This window comes from Boleophthalmus pectinirostris, unplaced genomic scaffold (assembly GCF_026225935.1).
Source record: "Boleophthalmus pectinirostris isolate CB_2022bp ecotype Guang Dong unplaced genomic scaffold, ASM2622593v1 HiC_scaffold_6, whole genome shotgun sequence".
NCBI classification, from domain to species: domain Eukaryota; kingdom Metazoa; phylum Chordata; class Actinopteri; order Gobiiformes; family Gobiidae; genus Boleophthalmus; species Boleophthalmus pectinirostris.
In genome coordinates, this window is record NW_026571447.1 from 8,999,238 (window position 1) to 9,022,742 (window position 23,505).

The 23,505-nt window shown below is 38.7% G+C and overlaps 1 protein-coding gene across 3 annotated transcripts in view; it reads left to right on the forward strand.

Annotated features, from left to right (window-relative positions):
- Positions 1-2,875: 2,875 nt before the first annotated feature.
- tlr18 (toll-like receptor 18) overlaps positions 2,876-23,505 on the forward strand; it is a 28,832-nt gene continuing 8,202 nt past the window's right edge. Inside the window, exons 1-4 of one of the 3 annotated variants that reach the window (XM_055163473.1) lie at positions 2,882-2,972; positions 12,745-12,889; positions 18,126-19,118; positions 21,224-22,030. In XM_055163473.1, coding sequence (XP_055019448.1) covers positions 18,136-19,118; positions 21,224-22,030 — 1,790 coding nt within the window. In that variant the 5' untranslated portion in view covers positions 2,882-2,972; positions 12,745-12,889; positions 18,126-18,135. Of the gene's footprint in view, positions 2,973-12,744; positions 12,890-18,125; positions 19,119-21,223; positions 22,042-23,505 lie in introns of all 3 variants that reach the window. The other 2 variants (XM_055163471.1, XM_055163472.1) reach the window with 2 other exon arrangements.

Genomic DNA, 23,505 nt, shown 5'->3' on the forward strand with positions numbered 1-23,505 from the left:
CTTAAAGCATCAGCTACTCCTTCCACAAAGTTGTCTCACCATCGACTGGTTCTCCAGGTCTTGTCCATATCCGTCTGGCTCGCCTGCAGCGAACTGGTGCATCCAGAATTTGACAGAGGTGATTGCAGATTCTTCTCTGTTCACTAATAGTATCTCTGCATATTCTGTACATTTGTTGGGAGCCTCCTGTAAATTAGAGCTGCCAGAGCAGCTTGAAGGTCCAACACATGGAAATGATCCAACATGTTTGTTTCTGTGAACTGTATGTATGTGATGTAAACACATACGCAATGTGAGCAGATCTGACCAGAGTTTTGTGTCTTGGGCAGTGTCGACAGAAATGCTACGGTGGAGCGTATTCAACTTTTCCACTCTAGAGTGTGACTCCGATAAAATATTTTGTTGTTTTTACCCGCAAGTGTTCTCGTGTAAATAGGCTGTAACTCTTACTTCACTCTGGTGTTTCGGTTGGTGATGAAATGGTCCATTCCCTCAAAGTGTTTCTTCTGGAAGGTCTTCTGCCACATTTGCTGCCACATTTGGCATGGTCTCCAGGGTTACAGGCAAACAAACAGTTCATTTCACACAATCCAACAGTCCCTTACTTGTGTCCTTTGAACTGCACATACTGCATTTCTTAGGCTACATTCAGACTGCAGCCTGAAGTGACTCAAATCAAATTTTGTGCCCCTATGTGACCCGTATCTGATCTTTTAATGACAGTCTGAACAACAAAGAAACTGTTTTTTCAAATGCAACCCAGGCCACTCGGATATGTTCTCCTAAAACCGATACATATCTGATCTTTTGATATGCAACAAATGTACACAAACGTTCTTCTCGTCATACGGAAATTACGGTGGAAACTCTCGGCTGTGACTCCACACCCACAGAGTCTGTGGATGCGGAAATGTTTAATGTCCATGCAACCATGCAACATTCCAGGCAAAGAAATGATGTCTCCATGGGGACAAGCAGGTGGCGAGCTCTCCACCAGAAAAGTCACACAGCGCACCTTTACGTGATTCTGGTTTATTTGATTTTCATGATTAATTTACAGTAAGGCACACATACAGGTATTGTGCCCGTATATGGAAATCGTCCATCTGCATTTGACCCATTCTTCGAAATCTGCAGGGACATCTTTTTAGGAGCTAGGTCTTGTCACAACTACCTGAGCTGGAACGTTTTTCCTAAAGTGCAGCAGATAAAAACATCAATAAAGTGAGCGGTGAGGATCTCCTGCCAAACACCAGCCTGTTTCTATAAACTGTGTGTTACTCATTGACAAGAAATCAAAACAAGGAAGTGGTGAAAAGTTTCGAGCGGCATTACCAAAACCAGTTTGTGCAATGAAATTCAAAGAATACTTGACACGGAAACGTTTGTCTGTCTATTACAGTGTTGTTATTGTCCAATGTTTTGAAAATATCCAGTCAAACAAAACAGAAATATAGCTTTGAAATTAGTAAAAAATAAATAAATAAAAAATACTGCAATGTAAAAAATACCCTGATTAAAAAGTTGTAAAAATGCATTTATATATTGACTGAAATTCTTTCCAATTTAGAGTAAAACATCAAAATACTGGGTACATTTACAATAAATGCGCATAGTATTTTACAGTAAATGTACCCAGTATTTTACCCAATAATTAAATGTGCTTTAAGGTGTGTGTTTACAGCAAGACTGAACTGTCCTATTTGAAAGACAAAGTACAATGAAACTTAAAACTCTTTCCTATTGCCACATTAGTTTGATCTTTTTGGTATTATTTTACTTGTGAAAACACTTAAAGAAAGAGACAAACTTCACTGATCCAGAAAGGAAATTACAAATTACACAAAAACAGTGGTGGAAGAAGTACTCAATATTGTAAAAGTAAAAGTACAGATACTGGAGCAAAAAATACTCAAGTAAAAGTAAAAGTATTGCATAAAAAAATCTACTTAAGTAAAAATATTAAAGTACCTGTTGTAAAATGCATTAAAATGTAAAACATTTTGAAATCAAATAAGCTTCAAATGGTGAGCAATGATTTACAAAAAGATTTGAGACGAATCATAGAATCTTGTTCAGTGTTTCATTTGTTTTTATTTGTATATATTTGTTTGCTCAAACTACAAATGACAAAAAAAAACAAAACAAAAAACAGTAGGTCTCAAAAAAAAAAAAAAAAAACTCTCTCAAATAATAATAATAAATACTTTTACTTTTCAGTCAGTTTAAAAAATGTAACAGAGTAGAAAGTACATGCTCTCAGATGTAGAGAAGTAAAAGTACTGACTTTAAAATGTACTTAGATAAACTACAGATACCTAAAATGTATATTTAAATACAGCACTTTACTACTTTTACTTTGTTATGTAACGTTATAGCACTGCCAAATAACAGCAATAACAAAATAAATTTAAAAAATGTCAGGAAAGACCAAACTGAATGGTAATAAAATGAACATTTCCAAATATTTTCAAAAATAAAGAGTGTGTTTGTGTTTTTATATAGGTGACCGTGTAACCGGGAATCACTGGAACGGATAATTTCCAAATACTTGAGTAATGAGTAATGCAAAGCAAAGAGAGACAGAGAGAAACGGAGAGAGAGAGAGAAAGAGGGGAAAGAGGTGGGTAGTGAAGGAGAGGGAGAGAGAGTGTGAGAGGGAGAAAGAAAGAGAGAGGGAGATATATGAGAGGAAGTGGAGGGGTGAGAGAGATAGAGGAGGAAGAAGGGGAGAAGAGAGAGGAAAATGGAGGAGTGGGAGAGGAAAGGTGAGCGAGGGGGGAGGGAGGAGGAAAAATGAGGAGAGAGAGGAAGGAAGAGGAGGGGGGAGGAAAGAGGAGGAGAGAGAGGAGGAGAAAGAACGGAGGAGGAGGGCAGGAGAGGGAGTACATGCCATAAAACCATCCAGGCCACGCACATGAGCACCACAATCACCCAAATCATCTCACACAACAACAGCACTCTCCAAAAAGGTAAGACGTGTTCTAGTGCATGTTACACATTTGACCTCATTTTACTCCTGTGTTTTGTTGTGACGCAGCTAAAGCGTGCACACACTCACTCTAGGAACATGCCAGAGTCAGTGCCTGGAGGAGAGATCACTTTTCCAGTAACAACTTGAGCAATGGCCTCAGAGCTGACAGGGGGAGGGGCAAAAAAGGAAAAGGAAAAAAGGATATTGTGTGCAAATACTTGGCTACTAATTTACAACTTCTGCTGCTATTACTAGGCTACTACTGCTACTGGTTATTACTACTAAACTACTCCTGCTGCTACTATTAGGCTGGTACTACTTTACAAAGTTCAAAGTTAGTTTTATTGTCAATTTTTTCACATGTACTAGACACACAAAAAGGAATCCAAATGATGTTTCTCTCCATCCATGGGTAAATAATAAATGATAAATAGTGCAAAAGTTAAAGTCCAAGGCCCAAGACAGGCAACAGACAGCTTTATGACTGCTACTTCTAGGATAGTACCACTACTACTACTACTACTACTACTACTAGGTACTAGCTACTACTACTACTAGGCTAGCTATCCTCAGGCTCAGCCAGCTTGTGTTGTGTCTTTAGGCACTGGGAAAATCAGACAATTTGCCTAGGTAGGCAGACAATGGTGTGGCAGAGTCAGATTGGCAGCCTCACTTCGGTCAGGCTGTGGCTACAACAGTAGCTTATCACCAGCAGGTATAGAGTGAATGAACAATGCTCTGAAAACCTTCTTTAAGTGTCCCAAAAAGCGCTATATAAAACTGATGCATTATTATAGGCTATTACCACTACTAGGCTACTATTACTACTGCTACTACTACTGGCTAGTAGTACTATGGTTGCTTGACTACTACTAAAGTACTACTGCTATTAGCACTACCACGACTACTACAACAACTACGACAATACTACTACTGCAATTAGTCTGCTTCTACTACTAGGCTACTACTTCTACTACTGCTACTACTACTACTACTACTAGTCACTAGTACTACTATGGCTGCTTGACTACTATTATTGCTAAAGTACTCCTGCTATTAGCACTACTACAACTACTGCAACTACTACAACAGTACTACTACTGCAATTGGCTACTATTACTAATACTTCAACTACTGGCTAATACTACTATGACTGTTTGACTACTATTACTACTCCTGGTGCTACTATTAGTCTGATACTACTTTTATTAAAAGACTAGTACAACCAGAGAGAGAGAGATACTTTATTGATCCTTTGGGTACTACGGCGACTACTTCAACTACAACTAATACTACTAGGACTAGAGAGAGAGAAAGAGAGAGAGAGAGAGAGAGAAAGAAAGAGAACGAGAGATACTTTATTGATCCAGAAGGAAATTCAAGTTATGCTGTGCGTCTCCTTTGTGTCTCAGGAGGATTGGTCAGGGAGGGTCAGCAGTTTTGGGTCTACTACTTCTACACTTCTACAACTGCTAATTCCTGTGTGATTTCATGTTGAGATTGGTGAACTATGTAACTTTTTTGGTGGACGGTGCGTCATCGGCTTGTCTCCATGGAGATGTTATCGGTTTGTCTCAAATTTTCTGGAATGTTTAGGACACTGGGGCCCATTGAAACAAAAAACGCACACCGAAGTTCTTGTAGAGGTGCAAATGCAAGGAGCAGCAATTTAAAAGTGAAAAAAAAAAAAAAGCATAGCACATAGGAGTGTAACGATATCCAAATCACACGGTACAATATTTATTGTGATATTTTGGAGATGCTTATATAATTGTAGATAGGACACTTTTCTGCTTTTAAAAATACTATAACAAGATTTTGGTGTGAATTATTTCCATCATGATCCCAAGAATTCAAGTAAAAAACATATTGTTTGCACTGAAATGAATCATGGGATATGTAGTTCCCTATGTTTATAAGATGTTGCTACTATATAACCATGCACTTAAGCAAAGGAACTTGTAATTCGATACATTGTGACAGATCACGATATTATTGTGAGACTTTTGACGATACAATATCAGGATATTTCAGTTATTGTAAAACTTTTTTGTTTTGGCAAAAAGCCTTCGTTGGATTTTTCTTGCTTTGGACCACAGTATAACATTGGCGTCGCCATTCCACAAAAGGGACCTTTAACTCGGCCTGGTAGCGCCACCTAGTTGTCTCCATGGAGATAGATAAGTTTAATGCCATACAGTTGGACATTCCAGGCAAAGATATAACACCAGAAATGTTCCATCGTGCACCTTTAAACTGCAGTTTGCATGCAACATATTGACTGAGCCGTCTAAAATATATTATAATAATTCTTAGCAACAATATTTTGCAGTGGCATCATGCTGGGGGTATTCTACATATATTTCTATGGTGGAATGTTTCTATAGTTACCATGGCGATACAATGCACACATTAACAGCCAAAAATGTTTAAGATCTTACGAGCACAAATCAGCTCACCTGTTGTAGTCCCAACTAAACCAGCTTCTTCTAGTCAGAGTGTCTTAAAATAAAGCTTAAAGATTAAAGTCTAACAAGCCGCAGACAGAGCAGTGCTTACAGTTAGCATCACACCCCCAGGGAATGTTGATGACACCAGCCGCAAAGTATCAGCAGCCTAGTTTTCGTAGAATCCATAATAATTTCCCATGTACTTCATTGTGTTTGGGGTGGTGATGTTGTGGCGTGATAGAACACAAACCTGCTGTGTAGGATTTGAGCTGGTCTACTTTGGGAGTGTCTTCACCCGTCCGCCCAAAAACACTTTGACGCTTCGACAAAAGTTTACACAGATGAGTAGGACGCATCTTGTCGCCCTGATTTTAGATGATTGACAGGTGGATTAACCAGTCAGAGAAACACAGTCAAGCCAAAACAAACATGGCGGCTTAGTAAAGAGGAAAAGAAAAGAAAAAGAATAACACAGAGTACCCTCTACGACTACTCTCTACGACTATTACTATTAGGCTACTACTACGAGGACGACAACGACTACTACTACAATTAATTTACTCCTACTTTTATTAGGCTACTACTATTAGTCTACTACTACTACTACTCACTACTCCTACTAGTCTCCTACTAATATTACTACTACTACCACCACCACCACCACTACTACTACTACTACTACTACCACCACTACAACTACCACCACCACCAATACTACCTCTACTACCTCTACTACTACTACCTCTACTACTACTACTACTACTACTACTACTACTACTACTACTACTACTACTACTACTACTACTACTACTACTACTACTACTACTACTACTATCTACTACTACTACTACTACTACTACTACTACTACTACTACTACTACTACCTCTACTACTACTACTACTACTACTACTACTACTACTACTACTACTACTACTACTACTACTACTACTACTACTACTACTACTACTACTACTACTACTACTACTACTACTATACTACTACTACTACTACTACTACTACTACTACTACTACTACTACTACTACTACTACTACTACTACTACTACTACTACTACCTCTACTACTACCACCACTATTACTTCTACTACTACTACTACCTCTACTACTGCTACCTCTTCTATTGCTACTACTACCTCTACTACTACCACTCTCTACTACTACTACTACTACTACCTCTACTACTACTACTACTACTACTACTACTACTACTACTACTACTCTACTACTACTACTACTACTACTACTACTACTACTACTACTACTACTACTACTACTACTACTACTACTACTACTACTACTACTACTACTACTACTACTACTACTACTACTACTACTACTACTACTACTACTACTACCTCTACTACTACTACTACTACTACTACTACTACTACTACTACTACTACTACCACCACCACCACCACCACTACTACCTCTACTACTACTACTACTACTACTATTACTACCATTTCTACTACTACCACCTCTACCACCACCACCACCACCACCAGGTTTAAAAAGTTATAAATGGTATGATCATTTCTGTGGTCTTTCGCATTTAAGAGACACTTGCAACAATTTCCAATCCAATCGACTGTATTCACATATACTGCACAAAACAGTTTCCAAAGTGCTGCACAACACAGATAAAACAATACAATGGGAATATAAAACACAGCTATTTAAATCCACCAGTCTTTGTGAAGGCACTGAAAGTAGTAAAATCAAGTATGAGCAAAAAAACAATAAATAAAAAGGTAAAAACAATAAAAAATAAAGAAAATATAGGCACAGAGGACCATCAAAGCCATAGAAAGATGTGGGTCTTAAGAGAAACTAGTTGTTGTTGGACGGTCCCAAGTTAGGATGGAACTTTATCACATTCTAGAGTTTGATTCCTGATCCTTCTGGAAAAAATGCTCTGAAAAGTCAATTTTGCATAATAGGTCTGCTTTAGAACGTTTCTGCTTCCATGGTATGACATTAAACATTTCCATCTTGCACATATTCATTACGGGTGTTTTTATTGCTCAAAAATGCAGGAACACCTTCTGTGAATTGGGGCGACTCTCCACAGACCTTATCTGTAATGTAGCGTTGTGCTGTAACCTGTTTAGGTTTAATGTATGCTGTGGAACGTTCTAGACAAAGACAAGCAGGTGGCGGGCCCTCCACTAGAAATGTGCATCTTTAAGTCCTTTCACCTGACAATAATCATATCCTTGGGGCTGAATACTAGCACCATTTCCTGAAGCTATCGTGAAAACAAACGGTAAAAAAAATGTATAGCACATAGAGATGTAATGATATCCAAATCTCTCAGAACAATATTATCACAATAAGTATCTCAGAGTACTATATTGTGACAAAGTGGGCCTTTGTTCCATTTTAAACTCGCATTTGTTTAATTTTGTATTTTGACATTCTCAATACCCAAAACAGTTACAAAACTGTTTCCATTCATCATACTCACCTACAGCTCCACATGGTCCAGACAAAAAAGGGGGCCATTTTTAAAACCTTGGAGGAGGTCGTGGGCTGGACCATGTGGAGGGAAGAACTGGTTTAAGTTCTGTTTCATAATTTTTTTATGTATTTGGTTTTATAGTTATTTTCAGCACAGTTTAGTTTATGTTTAACATTTTGATTTTAAAAGGGGACTTGGGCTCAGGAAAAATCCTGGCTTTGCTTTGCAGAGTTACCTGGAACTGAAACTCACCTGGGGGGAGGTACTTCCTGCTGGGCGGAGTATAAAAGCAAACAGATGTCATCAACTGGGAGAGAGAGTTCTATCCTGATTGTTTGGTGCTTCTTATTTGAGTCACTTATTTTCAGTTTTTTTGTACTTTATTTTACACTACTCCAGATGTCTGTTTTAAAATGAATTTTGTCTGGTTAAAGACACTTTTTGTTGACCATGTCAGACCAGCTTCCCCACAGATATTTATTGCGGTATTTTGGAGAGGTAAGATTATTGTAGATAGGACACTTCTCTGCTTTTAAAATACCTTAACAAGATTTTGGTGTGAATTATTTCTGTCATAATCCCTAGAATTCATCTTTAAGTCCTTTCAACTGAAAACAATCACGTCTTTGGGTTTGAATACTGGCACCACTTTCTGAAGCTATGGTGAAAACAAACGGTAATTTACTTTTGTTTATTCTGCTGACATTAACTTTGTGTTCATTTCTGTTGCATGTGGACAGACCCATTAATCACCAGGTCAGCAAATCTGCAAACTGACATGTAAACAGCAAATTCTACCAAAGTATTCTGACCTGTCCTCCGGCTCTGAATGTAGAAACTGCAAGAGTGTCCAGTTCAGGCATGTCCAAACTATGGCCCTCAGGCAATTTTTCTTTGACCCTCAAGAGTCCAGGAGAACTGGCTCAGATTACCATAAGCAACACTTTTTACTGCAAAATATTGAAAATTTACCCTGGTAAAGTCAATATCGTGTATCCTTTTGAGAGTCTGAGCATGAATAAAGGTCTGGTGAACTGAGATGAATTATTTATTTTACTGTGTTGACCACTTTTCCATGGTTTCATCTTCCGTGTTTTGATATGTGGCCCTTAAAGGTCATAGTGTAACTTTCCAGGTCGGGGGTCTGTCGCCTTCTTGTGTTATTAGGTTCTATTTTCAGACCAAAGGTTTGTTTTCATACCTGACAGTTTAGCAGTCTTCCTCAGAGTGGTCACGTGATGTTGTTGGGACTTGTCCGGTCAGCTGATTTATACAAGTTTTGGTGCTGTCTTCCGACTAGTGGAGGCAGGACGACAGCGCCATCTGCAGTCCGGCTTCTTCAGGACAGTATCCCAGGTGTGCGAAAGTAAAAAAGCCCCTCGTCTTGGTTTATAGTTCACATTTCCATATTTCAATTGCCTCTTTAATCCAGCGACGATGTTTGTTTTCCTCTGTCCCAATGATGTTTGCTCCATCCAAGTCCATAAGGTGGTTCTCTCTTTTTCAGTAATCAGAAATGGCCGGTTTGTGTTGTTCTTGTTCTGCTTTGTGTTTTGTTGCTCGTGTTTTCCTTCTCGCATTGTGTCCTATGTTTTTTTTTTTTGTGTGTGTATTGGACGCCCTTGCTGTTTCCCCGAAGTATGTTTTATTGTAGGACGTGCGTATGACATTACAGTCGTCCCTCACTATATCGTGGTTCACCTTTCAGGGTCTCGTTGTTTGACGGATTTTTTTGTGTGCATATGAGCGTGCATTGTGTTCCTCTTCCTTCGTCCTGATCGGCTAGGGGACTGTAGACCATTGTCATTCAATCTCCTCAGTGTTGTGTCTGCTGTACAGTACAGAATTGGTTCAGTTTGCCAAATTTACTTCAATGTTCGATCTCTAGCAGTGTCATTCTGAAGTGCTGTATCTTTGCAAGTTTTCTCCCCGACAAAACCCACAATGTCGACAAAACGTTCTGCAACGACAAAGGCTCCTGCGGTCGCACCCAAAAGACAGAGGAAGATGCCAACTATCGCACAAAAAGTTGCACTTCTGAACATGCTGAAGGAAGGTAAAAATTACGCGGCTGTAGGCACCATTACGGAATAAATTAATCATCGGTTTGTTACATAAAGAAAGAGGAAAATAACATAAGGACGACAGCAGCAATAAGTTTTAAGAAGGATGTAAAAAGTGTTGTAACTGTCCTATTGAGAAAAGTGTATAAAGTTTGTGCTGAGGGGTTTTACAGCCTTAAAACAGATAGAATAATTGTAAAATATAAATCTGACTACATCGCAGATTTCGCCTATTGTGGGTTATTTTTAGAATGTTTTAGAAACGAAGGACCACTGTACATTTATTTAATTTGATCTTTTGGGTGGACGAGTAATGCCCTCAATGCCCTCTGCAGTTTTTCTGTTATGCCCTTGATGTACGGTAATGCCACCATGCCTGTGCTCCTTTTCTGTTTTACTTTCCTTTTTTTGGTTTCTGGAAACTTTTTGTCAGTGTTTGCAAATTCGTGCATTTGCGTCTCCATGGTAACTGCCGAACATTCCACCATAGAGGTCCATGTATTGTGTGTAAATGTGCGAGCATAAACATTCTAAAATTCATAATGGAGGCAAAAGTGAAGAGGAACAGAATGCAATTAGAATGGGGAAATTGGAACTGACCACAGAATATGAGAAAATAATGTGGTTTTGGCAAAAGAAAACCGCTCGGATACATGGACGTGATTTCAGAGCCTGGTTAGAAAACATTTACAAATGCGTTTTAAGTTGTTTGCTTATCCAATATGTGGTTAGTGTATACCAGCTGAAGTCAAGACACAGATTTGTATGTTTTCCTGGATAAATACTTATAAATACAGAAATGCTGACCCCACAACTTAAAAAAAAAAAAATCGAGATATACTTAAAGGTGCATCGTGCAACTTTTCTGGTGGAGGGTCCGTCACCTGCTTGTATGAAGTTAAACATATCTATCAAGCTTTTTTCATTTCGTGTGTTTCTATTTCTCAAAAATACAATAATTCTCTCTGTGAATAGAGACGCCTCTCCACAGATGTGACCTGTAATGGAGTCTATAGTTGCCTCCCTTCAGATAGATGGGTTTAATCCAGACAACAGACAAAGCAATCATCTCCACGAAGACCAGAAAAGTTGCACATTTCACCTTTCACCATAGATGACTCAGTTTTTTCACAGTAAATATATAATTTGGGCGACAGAAAAAAGCAGTTTTCACTTTCTTTTAAATAGAGAAGCACCGACTCTTTTATCCACGAAACTTGATGATTTGGCTTTTATATAAAGAAAAAGTTTTGAACATTGTGATGACATAGAGTTTTAAAAGGTCATTACGACACGTTCACAATTTAGAATTTGCTGATGTAATACTTTCACATACAGGGTGCTGTGGGAAATTCATTGTTTTTTTGTTTTTTTTACTTTGCCATATTGGTCTAATGGCTTGAAGTCTTTTCAACTGACAACAATCGCATTTTTGGGCTTGGATATTGGTGCCACTTTCTGAAGCTACTGTGAAAACATGACTTTACTTTATTATTTATGCCAGTGGAAGAAAGTAAATGTTGTAAAGTACTATACTTAAGTAAAGAAAAAACAAAAAAAATTAACTGTACTACTAAAAACTGCATTGTTGGAGGGTCTGTCAAAAATGCTTTTCTCCATGGAGACGTAATTGCTTTGTCTGGAATGTTTCACAGTATGGTATTAAACCTTTCTATCTTCATGGAGACCAAACCAGACCAAGTTACAGGTCAGATCTGTGGAGAGGCGACCCAGCTCAGAGTCAGAATGCATGTTTGTCTAGGTATTTTTCAGCTATAAAACCACTTGTAATTGAATAAATGTAAAGTAGAGCTGTTTAATGTCATACTATGGAACATTCCAGGCAGAGTAATGACATTTTTCCATATATTTGAGAAAAATATTTCTAGCCCCGGTACAAATATATTGTAAAAGCAGGTCTTGTGGTCAAAATAAGTGTGTTGTGTACTGTCATTTAATTATGAACTGTTCTATTGTCAGAGAGTCTCAGCATGACTAACTCCACTCTAGAATCTGAAAGTTGCACAAAAAGCGTTTATAAACTTATCACGGTGAATAATTAGGATGCCCAGAATGCGTAAGGTAAGTGAGGAACAACTTTGTACCGCTGAAAACGGATGTAAAATGAACTAGTTCTGTTTTTCACAAGTTACCGCGTCTTCACCCGCATTCAAAGGTATTGTTTTGAAATCCTGCTATTTCACACATCTGTATATTCCAGTCATGGATTTCAAAATGATGAAAAGCTGAAATTGAAAGTGAAAATACAACTAGTTCATACAGTAATTAGTCATCACAATGAGTTTATAAGCACTTTTTCACAACTTTCAGAGACCAGAGCGGAGTTTTTTGCAGTCACAGTAATGCTAAGAACATCTAGAATGCCAACTGCACACTTCCTGATTCTTGATCAATAAAGACGCAGACAGTAAACAGTGGAATTATTTTGACCTCAAGAGCCGCTCATACACTATAAATGTACCGGAGCAAGACACATTTTGCTCAAATATATGAAATATATGAAAGAACGACTCTACTGAATATCCTCTCTTTTGAATCGCAAAAAGTCCTAAAAACGTACCTATAACAGAATTTTGAAAGCCATGAATACACTATCATGTATTTGTATGTGTTGCTTAGTAACAGGTGTAACTGTCATCGATCACACTCTCTTGTGCCACCATGCCTCAGTTAATGAAAGCATATAATATTTGCCCAGCAGTCAATACTGAGTGGCAAACAGCACCTGGCTGACATTTGCCTCTGGTTCCAGGCTCGGAGCTCTGATGGGGCACTTGTGAAGAAGCCTGCTGTTTACACGCTGTACACAAACACAGCTGCTAGCTACCACCGCAGCTCCGCCACTCCGCCACTCCGCCACGCTCTGTCTGCTCCCGGTGCATCTGCTCAGCCTGGAGGTGGGTGACAGTCTATTTACAAACTTACGACAGGGGAATGGTTGAAACTTTGTTGACACGGCAAAAGGAATACTTAAAGGTCCTGTGAGCTTTAAGACATGTTATACTGTTGCTCAAAAACATACCTGGAGTTGGGTTTTGTTTCATTCACATATGTTTGAGTAATCCTGGTTTATCAGTCTGTCTGCATCTCTAAATAGCTGCGTTTTTAATCTCCGGACACCTTCACTAGAATTATTTGGATAATTTTAGCCTCTACCAAACTAAAGATAAAAGGTAAAACTTGAAAACTACCGCTTCATGACATCACGAGGTGGAACAGAGCATTCTGAGCTTTGGAGATGGAGACAGATTAATAATAAAGGCTTACTCAAACATGTGTGAATGAAACAAAACACAACTCCAGGTTTTTGAGGTAATAGCATTTTAACAGGTTAACCCAAGAGTTTTGTGCTTTGCTTGCTGGTTCGGCAGAAATTCATCCCGCAGTATTTCTCAGTCCTCCGTGTATTTTTATTTATTTATTTTTTTAAACTTTACCTATGTTGCAGAAAAAGCAAAACTAGCACACTTAACAATTTAGCAAATATTCTTTGACAGGAACCCGATTGTTGATTGAATTGTTTTCTATTAGCTACTTAAAGGTATTAAACAAAATTAATTCTTGTGAGATTTAAGCCATGCTGCTCCAAAACATACCCAAACTTGTGTTTTGTTTCATTCACACATGTTTGAGTGATCTGTCTGCATCTCTAAAGCTCAGAATGTTGTGTTCCCCCTTGTGATGTTAACAGCTATTTTCTACATTTTGTTTAAGATTGGCAATTCCAGGGCTGAAATTATCCAAATGATTCTAGTGAAGCTGTATGCAGTTTAAAAACATAGTGGAGCACTTCCTGTATTACCACATGACATTCACAAGGTGGAACAGAGTGTTTTCTGTTTGAGAAAAGAACAGTCTAAATAATGCACAATTTGTGTTAAACATGTGTGAAAGAAATAAAACACAACTCCAGGTATAGGAAGGTAGTGTAATATGGACCCTTTAAAACATTTGAGCAATTTTGATTAAAAAACTACTTAAATACTTGAAGGTGGTACTAGGACTATGCATTTTTTACCAGTTAGTCTTCAGGGAGATGTTATTGCTTTGCCTGGAATGTTCTATTAAACATACCTATCCGTGGAGAAATGTAGGTCAAGTTACAGGCTAATCTGTGCAGACAGATAAGTAAGTCTGAATGCATGCTTTTGAACTGTGATTAATGAAAATCTACATAGGTGAGTTTAGTAACTTTTTTGTTAGAAGGTCCGTCAAATGCTTGTTGTTAATGCTTTGTCTGGAATGTTTCACAGTATGATATTAAACCTTTCTATCATCATGGAGACTAAACCAGACCAAGTTAAAGGGCAGATCTGTGTCAGAATTACTGTTTTTGTAGGTATTTTAGAGCTTTAAAACCACCTGTAATTGAATAAAGTCTTTTAAATAGAGAAGCACTGACTCTTTTATCCACGAAACTTGATGATTTGGATTTTATATAAAGAAAAAGTTTTGAACATTGTGATGACATAGAGTTTTAAAAGGTCATTACGACGCGTTCACAATTTAGAATTTGCTGATGTAATACTTTCACATACAGGGTGCTGTGGGAAATTCATTGTTTGTTTTTTTACTTTGCCATATTGGTCTAATGGCTTGAAGTCTTTTCAACTGACAACAATCGCGTTTTTGGGCTTGGATATTGGCGCCACTTTCTGAAGCTACTGTGAAAACATGACTTTACTTTATTATTTATGCCAGTGGAAGAAAGTAAATGTTGTAAAGTACTATACTTAAGTAAAGAAAAAACAAAAAAAATGTAACTGTACTACTAAAAACTGCATTGTTGGAGGGTCTGTCAAAAATGCTTTTCTCCATGGAGACGTAATTGCTTTGTCTGGAATGTTTCACAGTATGGTATTAAACCTTTCTATCTTCATGGAGACCAAACCAGACCAAGTTACAGGTCAGATCTGTGGAGAGGCGAACCCAGCTCAGAGTCAGAATGCATGTTTGTCTAGGAATTTTTCAGCTATAAAACCACTTGTAATTGAATAAATGTAAAGTAGAGCTGTTTAATGTCATACTGTGGAACATTCCAGGCAGAGTAATGACATATCCATTGAAACAAGCAGGTGACAGACCCTGAACCAAAAGTTACACAGTGCTTATTTAATGTCTTACTGTGGAACACCCCAGGCAAAGCAATAACATCTCCATGGAGACAATTTGGTGTATTCTTCTGATACATGAGTGAACAAGCCTAACCTAGCCCCATATCCAATAACAATACATGACATTTAAAGGTCCCATATTACACAAAATTGACTATTGTGAGCTTTGAGTCATGTTAGAATGTTGTTTACTTGTCAAAAATACATCTGGAGTTGTGTTTTGTTTCATTCACACATTTGAGTAATCCTTTATCTCCAAAGCTCAGAATGCTCTGTTCAGCTTGTGATATTATGAAACAGTACTTTTCAAGATAACAGCGACTTTATATCTTTCCTTCAGTTCAGATTGCCAATTCCAGGGCTGAAATTACCCAAAAGATTCTAGTGAAGGTGCGGAGTTTAAAAACACAATGCAGCACTTCCTGTATCCTGTATTCCTGTATGTGTGGAAAGGACATGACATCACAAGGTGGAACAACGTGGAGTGTTTTCTGTTCGAGAGAAGAAATCAGCCTAAATATACAGGGTTTGTTAAATGTGTTAATGAAATGAGATCAGAAAATAGCGTAATATGGGATCATTAATAAAAAATATGGCAAATCTCTGTAGTCAGACAATTAACAGAATCAAAACTAGTCCGTATGTCTCAAAGCAGGATAGACATTTTAAACTAAATTAGTGTAAATGTAAATTATATTGATACTCCGTTTTGTAATGTGCAAAGGAGACATTATAACAATCCTTTTTTGTTTTTACATAAGTAGTTCTTGCCACTACTGATCTAATTCAAATCAGTAAGTCAGTACACCACTCAGCAGTATTCTTGTGTATTCTTGCACGTTTGGTTTGACATTATGCAACTTCCATTTCCTAAATCTTTAAATAGGTATTTTAAGCTACAAAAGGAAGCGTAAATATGTTGCAATGGACTCCTACAGCACGCTACAACGCTCGCATGTCCTGCTCTGACCCAGTTTAATCGCAACTGAATTATAATTGCAAATGAACGGACACAATAAGCAATTCACAAAGATTGCAATATTTTTAGTAACATAATTTCTCCCACAAACAACGCAATATTCTGCTTTACTACCTAAAAAATGAGTAACCGTGTAGTTCAGATCTGTACAAGTCGAGGGCTTGTTAAAAGCTGTCAGGCGCTAAAAAGGGCTGGGCTGGGTTAATACTTGGATGGGAAACTGCTGGGAATATCATGTCGTCACAGCAGGGCGCCAGTGGGAAACCGCTGTTGTGTCCTTAAGCAAGCAACTTCAGCCGCCTAGCCTAGTATGAATACGGCGTGTGAGTGAATGTTGATTCACGGACTGGTGGCGTACATTGGCAGCCTCGTCTCTGTCACAGCTGTCTCCCAGGACAACATCATTGCCCCTCCGTGAGAAACACCAAACTCTGTTGGGGCTTTGGCAATCCACGGGTGTAGCGGCTGAATAATCGCTCGTACAGATGAGTGTGCCTTTTCCATGTATTTATTTTCTGTACACATAAGTCACCATAAGAGCCAAAAACATATACAGTGATTAATTTTACATCTGTGACAATTATAAGTCATATAACATACACAACACAAATACCTTTTTTACCCTTCAAGCTAAGCACTATTGAGCATTCTGCCTTCCCATCCCCGCCATGACACCTCTAAATACCATCAGGAAGAAAAACAGAAGTGACACCAGCATTCAAAATTATTTTTGCATTTTAGCGGCGTGTTGGGGTTTTGGTATAACCTGATTCATCAGCCGGTTTCACTTCGTAGAAACCATCTGACCTTGTAGCATTAGAATTTGTTTGCTCCACGGTAGACAGGTACTTTTTTTCATTTAACCAATCGCTGCTATTTGGTCGTGACGTATGTAATGCACCACTAACAGGGCTAACTATATTCATCTTTTCCCAAATCTCATAGGAAGAAGGGCAATAACGTCTTTGCCCTTGATAAAATTCATCATCAAATTCTCTTTGTTCCGGCTTTAAATCCTCGATGTCGACAATCATTGCCAGCACAGAATGTATGGCTCTTCGCTGATTGGCTGGTGCCCGAACTCACACTTCCGGGATTTTTGCGAACCGTCTAGTGTATTCCGATTCCTGACCTAGTCGCTGGAGAGAAATGAAACTGAGAGGAGGCACTAGGTGGCGCCAGCCTGGCCACCAAATTGACACCAAAATTGAATTCCAGTTCTGGTACACCAGCCATGTCGAATGAATGAAAATGAGCTTATCTTTAGTGCATATTCATGTCTAATTGTAGAACGTCAAAAAATAAACAAAACAGATAGACACTTAGAAGCTGCCAGGAGCTGCGTGGAGCCTGTCAGCACCAGTCGGGGCTGCGTGCAGTCGACTCAACCTCTTTATGAACAGATTTGAATGTTTATCAGAAAATAACTAGTCAGTATTTTCTTTGAGTGTAATTTTCAGGACATTTAGGGCCAAATTTGTAACAGATTTTTCGGGATTTTTCAGTATGTCTGGTCACTCTAACAAAATTAACTTTGAGTGTCTGGAAAAGCACTATATAAGACCAGTGTGTTGTTGTTGTTGTTGTCGTCGTTGTCATCGTCGTTTGTTGTTTGTCGTCTTTTTGACCATTCTTCAAGTTTAAAGGTGCATTGTGTAACTTTTCTGGTGGAGGGTCAGTCCAGTGCTTTTCTCTATGGAAATGTTGTTGCTTCATCTGGAATGTTTCATAGTATAACCTTTCTGTCGCCATGGAAACCAAACTAGACCAAGTTACAAGTTAGATCTGTGGAGAGGCGACCCCACTCACAATCAGGATGTTTGTTTTTTTAGCTATAAAACCACCTGGAATTGAATAAATGTAAGGTAAAGCTGTTTAATGTCATACTGTGGAACATTCCAGGCAGAGCAATGACATATCCATAGAAACAAGCGGGTGACGGACTCTTCACCAGAAAAGTTACGCAATGCACCTGCACAGACCGCTATTATCAAAATCCCGATCGCAATTTTCACGCTTGTTTTGTTTATGCTTTTCCAGATCCATAGAGATGATTTGGACCCTGCTCCATCTCTGTGCCTTCTTCTCTGGAACACACCCATCTCCCACTCCAGCTCCAACCTCCTCCTCACTCACCTCCTCCCCCTGCTTAATCTCCAACTCTGGCCTCTCCGCTGATTGCCTGGGTAGACAGCTGGATTCTGTTCCCTGGCACCAGCTACCAACCACTCTGGAGACAATCGATCTTTCATACAACAGACTCAACACCATCCACGCTCAAGACTTTTCCAAATTTCCAATCCTGCGCGTCCTTCTGTTAACCTTCAACAATATATCTCACATAGATGACGACGCTTTTCTTCTTAACCCCATGCTGGAGAATCTTAACATTTTTAATAACTCCCTTCAAGAAATTCCAGCCAGAGCTCTACAGCCACTCTCAAACTTAAAAAATCTGCAGCTGTCTAACAATCTCTACAAACACGCTACACTAGCAGGAAGCTTCGCCAACTTCTCCAAACTCCAGGTATTATCGCTAGGTGGACATTTGGTGATGGGGCTCAAAAAGGGAGATTTTGAACCTCTTAGAAATATTTCGCTTCAAACTTTAGCCATAAAGTGTTCATCGAATCTGAGCTATTACGAACGTGGCAGTTTAGAAGTAATCCAAACGAAGCAAATGGGGTTCGATATGGCTATAGACAAACTGCCAAACGCCCTGCTGGATATGCTTGGAGATCTCGCTAACAAGAGCTTCACTGACGTCCAGTTCCGCAATCTCTTTGAGTTCACCTACTACATGGGGATGGAGGACATTTTCAGAGGGTTAGAAAATATTACAGCCCAAAGACTCATCTTCTACAGAGGGAAGTTTAATGAGAATCTTCTAAGAATGCTCCTGCTGAACCTCGAGAAAACCGCAATAAAAAGACTGAGGTTACAGTACATTGACTTTGCCCGGTCACCTTTGTTTTCAGACAGTGGAGCAGAGTCCAGCATCACAGATCTCAAACTGGACCAACTCGATCTCTGGTAAGTAGGTTACATGATGCTTGCACATTTTTTTTTAAACTGTTCATATATTCCATCGTATAAAAAAATTTCTACCATGTTAAAACTTTGTTCCCTCCTCAAAAACATGCCTCAAGTGATTTTATAGATCATGCATCATGAGTAATGCTGTGATCTTTTACCCACACAGAAGTGTTATACTCCATCCTTAATTGTTCTTAAATCAGACAGAACTGAACATTTAAAGAGAGGGGATTACAAATATACATAAATAAATAAATCCAAACATTTACTTTTTGGAACTTTCTACCATGTTATAACACTGGTTTCTCATCAAAAATATGCCTGAGGAGTTTTTAGATGTGACCTATGCATGTTCAGTGATCTCTCCAGTGCCCTATTTGAACCCCCCTTATTTCAAATTTAAATTTCAAATTTATTTTGTTTGGAGGATAAACCCCTTGATGTCTCGCCATCTTGTTTTCAAGGGGGTCCTCATAGTAACAATAACAAAAGACAGATACAGCAGGGCACATAGTAGGATACAAATAAATAATAAATATATATAATAAATCTAATTTGAACAGAAACTAAGACAGAGTTCAAATACAGTCACAAAATACAACAAGATGAACAACAAAATTCAACAAAATGATCAAAAACAATTACACAGGATATGTAAATACTGAACCAGAGCATTTTTAAATGAAGGGACAGAAGTTAATGCGCGACTTGATGAGGGAAGATTGTTCCAATCAGAGGGAGCTTTATATTTAAATGAGTGTTTTCCTATTTGTTTGTTGACTCTTGGGCTTCACTGTCTTATGGTTAGCAGTACGATCCTGTCCAAGACTCAGCCCACAAGCCTACATCACCCATACTCCTGCACGGCAATTTTCCAAAAATACACAAACCTGATGCAATGTGCAGTTTATTTGGTAAAAAGCATACTGATTGTAATGTAATAGCCCTCTGAAGGGGCAGTGACTTAGCGCAGGGAGCAAACAGAGGGGGAACTCAGATCGTCAAAAATTAAACTGAAACTTATAAAACATTGTGTTGTGGCAAATATAGCTTTTTTAACACATTAAAAAGTAACATGGTGATCTAAATATGTTACAAATAAAATATAATAAAATATCTGGTCTTTAAAGGGCCCATAATATGCTATTTTCTGATCTATATGTTTGTTCGTCAAAAACAGATGAGTGGATTGAGTTGTGTTTTGTTTCATTCACACATGTTTAACACACAGATCCTGCAGATTTAGGCAAGGCAAGGCAAGTTTATTTGTACAGCACAATTCGTACACAAAGTAATTCAAAGTGCTTTACAGAATAAGAAATACATTAAAATCATAATAAAAACAAATCAAAACATAAATAATCATGAAGATTAAAATTAAAAAAGAGAGACATAAATTGGAGAGAAGAGTGCGGAATAAAAAACCTTTCAGTTATATGCACAGTCAAACAGAAATGTTTTGAGCCTGGATTTAAACAGCGTCACAGAAGAGTCTGTCTCACATGTTCAGACTGTTCCAGGTTTTAGCTGCATGAACCTGAAACGCTGACTCCCCTTGTTTAGTTCTGACTCTGGGCACCAGCAGGAGGCCGGTCCCTGAGCTCCTCAGAGTGCGAGATGGTTCATATGACACTAACATGTCACAGATGTACTTTGGTGCTCGGCCATGGAGACACTTGTACAAGCAGAGCTGCTTTAAAGTCTATTCTCTGAGGCACAGGAGCCAGTGCAGAGACCTGAGCACAGGACTTATGTGCTCGTACTTCCTAGTTCGAGTAAGGACCCGAGCTGCAGCGTTCTGGATGTTCTGCAGGCTGTGTTCTTCTTTTAAACAGAAAAAATAAATAAATCACTAGAATCATTTGGATGATTTCAGCCAGGGAATTGCAAGTGAACTTGAAAACTACTGCTTCATGACATCACAAGGTTTGACTGTTAATAAAGGGTTACTCAAACATGTGTGAATGAAACAAAACACGAGTCTAGGTATGTTTTTGATAAGATATCAACATTCTAACATGATTTAAAGCTCACAAGAATCAATTCTGAGTAATATTAGACCTTTAAACACATCATAAGTTAACTATTTGTTTGTCTTTCAGGTACATAAGTAACCCAGACATTCTCCGCTTTGACTGGCGTTTCACTTGGCTGAGCGGGATCAGAGAGCTGTCCATTCAGTACGTGTACCTGAACTCCGCCCCGTGTGACGCCTTTCTCGAGATGAGAGACGTGCAAACTCTCGATGTCTCCAACAACCGCCTGAAGGATGAATATATCTACAACCGCCGCTGTGTCTACAAAGGAACTCTCCCCAATCTCAAATCATTCATTCTCGCTAACAATGAACTCACCAGCCTCAGAGACCTATCATCCATGACCAGATACTTTGACCGAATGGAGGTGCTGGACGTTAGCAATAACAAGCTAGGTTCTGCCGCTTATAGTTCTGGTTGTGACTGGCGACAGAACATCACTCACTTCATCGGTCACCATAACGATTTTGTGAGCGAGGCCCTGCTTTGCCTGCCGACCACCGTGGAGTATCTAGATCTCTGCTACTGTAATCTGGACCAGTTGGAGATGACGTTCTTTGAGAAAGCTACAAACCTCAAAAAACTGCTCCTAAGCGGTAACAAAATCAAGTACATCCCACCCAGCTGGAAAAGTCCATCTCTTCAGTCGCTGGAGCTAGATGGGAATTCTTTTGGTGTGATAACAGTAGACTCCTTCCAAGATATGCCTCTGCTGTCTTCTCTCAAAGCGGGCAACAATCCATACCAGTGCACATGTGAGCTGCATGCGTTTGTGGAGAATACCATATCAAAAGAAAAGGTCAATTTGACGGACTGGCCGTGGAACTACCACTGTTACCACCCCCAGCCTCTGCTCAACAAACTCATCTCCAAGTATGTTCCAGGTAGGGATGTTACAAAGTAATAAGCTGAGTTGTATTTAGCTTCATTCACATTTTCACACACATTCAGATTTATTTTCACAGGATTATGATGTCATGAGTAGAAACCCAAATGTCCATGAATCACCAACAAACTAATTTTCAACTTTTCTAATGCTCATTACAGCTGAATCCCTGTATTAACATGTCAGAACATGTCTCTTATTAGATAGTCATGGTAATTTCCCCTGCTGCCAGTAGATGGAACACTGTTCCCAGCATGAGGATGTCAGAAAATAATGTGCTATAAATAAAGCAATTTTTTTAAGTGTTAAAACGGGAATTGCCAAAGTAAATGTTCTCAAAAGCATGGTGAAAAGTCAATACAAATAATGTATAATTTAGCCCCTAAATATTGTCAAATATCTGTTATATGGGAAATACGTATTTTCAGTCAAATCAACCATTCCTGAAAGAGTCAATTTGGTGGCCAGGCTGGCGCCACCTAGTGCGACTAGGTCAGGAATCAGAATACACTAGACGGTTCGTAAAAACCCCGGAAGTGCGAGTCCGGGCACCAGCCAATCAGCGAAGAGCCATACATTCTGTGTTGGCAACGATTCCCAAGATCAAAGATTTAAAGCTGGAACAAAGAGAATGTTCGTTGAATTTTATCAAGGGGAAACATGTTGTTGCCCTTCTTCCTACAGGATTTCAGAAAAGCTTTAGCGGCACATTACATATGTCATGACCACATACTCGAGCGAACGAATTCTAATTCTAATTCGGCTGATGAATCAGGCTATCCATTTGGTGCACTAAAACAAACCCACAAATAAAAAAATTATAAATAATAATAATAATAATAATACATTTGACAAACCTTTTATAACAACAAATCAAATTTTAATTAGATATGCTTCATCTTTGACAAGGGAATTGTCTAGACCCAATCTTTACTCCTCTTCCTTTTGACTTCAGGTTTATGGGTGAACGCTCTGCCACTGCCCAATCAGTCACAAGTCCACAAACTTGCAACACTAGGCTAGAGGAATTTGCTGCACTTAGTGTTTCTCAAACTGTGATTTCTACCCTGTGTTATAAGGAAGTGGCACAGAAGAGTTACTCAGAGTCTAAATGTAGCCAAATATTTATGACTTGATGTTGGCACTTTGATATGAACTTCAGTTTAATTTAGAACTTTCTGGATGTATTTCAATGTTTTGTTTAATTGGCTGCAAAACCTAAAACACAGATTTCATTTTTATGGATATAAATAATGCCTTGTCCACAAATTATAGTGCAATATATTATTATATTTTATACCACAGTCAGTGAGAATTTGAATAAGGTTGTGGTATTTTTGAATAACCACACATGTAGTTCCGGCAACAGTTAATCACTTTTCTATATCCCTACGCTGTGAGCATCACCACAGCGTAGGGATAACGGGTAAACACGTGAACTACAGTTAGAAGGGACTAGCCT